Here is a 1,633-nt window from a genome sequence, read left to right on the forward strand (position 1 = left end):
CACTGGGTCAGCTACAGATTCTGGAAGCTGGCTGTCAGTCCAGCACAGTGCCTTCCAGCAGACCGAGGCCTGCTGGGTGGGGGCGGTCAATGAAACGGCACAAAAGCATCACGCTAGAGATACTTTCTATCTAATGACAACAAGGTGGGGAGGAGAGGGAGGCCCGGGCAGCAAAGTGATAGCATGCATCATGGGTGCCATAGGATGGGGTGCCATAGGTGCATTGCATCATAGGATGGGCACCATAGGATGGGGTGCAGGGCCTCTGGGACAGTGTCCCTTGCCACAGAATGTACCAGAGTGATGCAGAAATTCCAGGCGGGAAAGTCCAGGACCTTCGTGGGATCGAGTCTCACGCTGACAGGCTTCCCAGTCCTTGGTCTGCTCTGGCGCCTCCTCTGACTCCGGCTCACTGTTTGGTCCCCTAGGAAACCCACACCCGGATGCGGCAAACCAGCATCCATGTCCGACTCCATTCAGAGCTTCCTCACGCGACGCTGCGAGTCTCAGTTTTCTTTTAACCACTGTTTCAGGAGCCTCTGAAACATCCTTTTGCTTTCCTGCTGCATCTCTAGTTGCAGCTTCTCCTGTGGCTCCTGCTGCTGGCAGGCAGCTTCCGGCAGAAGGCCGGGCCGGGTGGTGCCCAGGCTGAGGGTCAAGCCACTGAGGCCTTGGACTAGTGTTTCCCAGGAGGAGGGGTGTGGGGCCCCACTCCTGTCAGCAGGCATCCCAGAAATATTCGGCCTCTGTCGCTGGCAGTATCGACATTCACATCTGAATCTTTTCTGATCTCGATGGCTTGGGGAAAAGATCCTGGCTTCCCTATCAACCCGATAAGGTGCCACGTGATCCAGGTGCGTCTGCCTCAGGTGCCCCAGGAAGGCTTTCTTCCTCTGGGGAGAAGCTGCCTTTCCCCACCACCGCTCTTGTAGGGCTTGCTCATCTCGGTACCGCTGCTGGAGCAGCCCCTCCGGCAGAGTGGCAGCGGCGAAGGGGGTGCCAGGCCCGGGGTCAGGTCTCTGAGGCCCATCATCAGCATTTCTGGGAAGGAAGGATGGGAGGCTGCCGGTACGTCCCGTGAGGAGTCCTCAGAGGTCATCGGGGAAGGTTCAGAAATCAACACTGAGTTAGGTTTCTCGACTGGATCCATGGAGGCCCAGGCTGTGGTGGAAATGCCAGCTGACCCTTGGGTCCAGCCGAGAAGGTGAAGGTGGAGGTTCTCCAAGAAATTCAAGGTGGCAAGGACGCGTTCGATGAAAAAACAGACTGCAACAGATGGTGATAAGAGATCAGAGAAAATCCAGTTAGTCATTCACCTTACTTAACTTTCTGTGCCTCCTTTCCTATGTGCCGAGTGGGATAACGATGGGGCCTGTCTCCTAGGCCTGCGCTGTAAGTTACGTGAGGTGATACGGCTCGAGCTCGGATAGCTCGTGGCACATAATCTGGGTTTCAGAAAAATGTCAGTTACCGCGTCCACGACGCGTAAGGTCAGTTTGATATGCTGCATGTAGTAAAACGTGCTCATTTTCAGGCGACGTTCAACAAACTTTTATTCTCAAGCATAATTTAAACAGAAAACCAACGTGTGACTAATACCTGCTCTCTCGCAAGCCCTCCGATACTCTAAAAA

At 54.9% G+C, this 1,633-nt stretch overlaps 1 protein-coding gene across 1 annotated transcript; it reads right to left on the reverse strand.

The window, feature by feature from the left end:
* Nucleotides 1-243: 243 nt before the first annotated feature.
* On the reverse strand, nucleotides 244-1,326 carry LOC119246704 (protein FAM156A/FAM156B-like). Its single transcript, XM_037513054.1, is given in 2 exon segments — nucleotides 244-977; nucleotides 980-1,326. Coding segments are annotated over 2 exon segments (804 nt in total). The 5' UTR covers nucleotides 1,313-1,326; the 3' UTR covers nucleotides 244-506.
* Between the last annotated feature and the right edge of the window lie 307 nt (nucleotides 1,327-1,633).

The sequence above is a fragment of the Talpa occidentalis genome, unplaced genomic scaffold, assembly GCF_014898055.3.
Source record: "Talpa occidentalis isolate TD23 unplaced genomic scaffold, MPIMG_talOcc4v2.1 talOcc4.15, whole genome shotgun sequence".
NCBI classification, from domain to species: domain Eukaryota; kingdom Metazoa; phylum Chordata; class Mammalia; order Eulipotyphla; family Talpidae; genus Talpa; species Talpa occidentalis.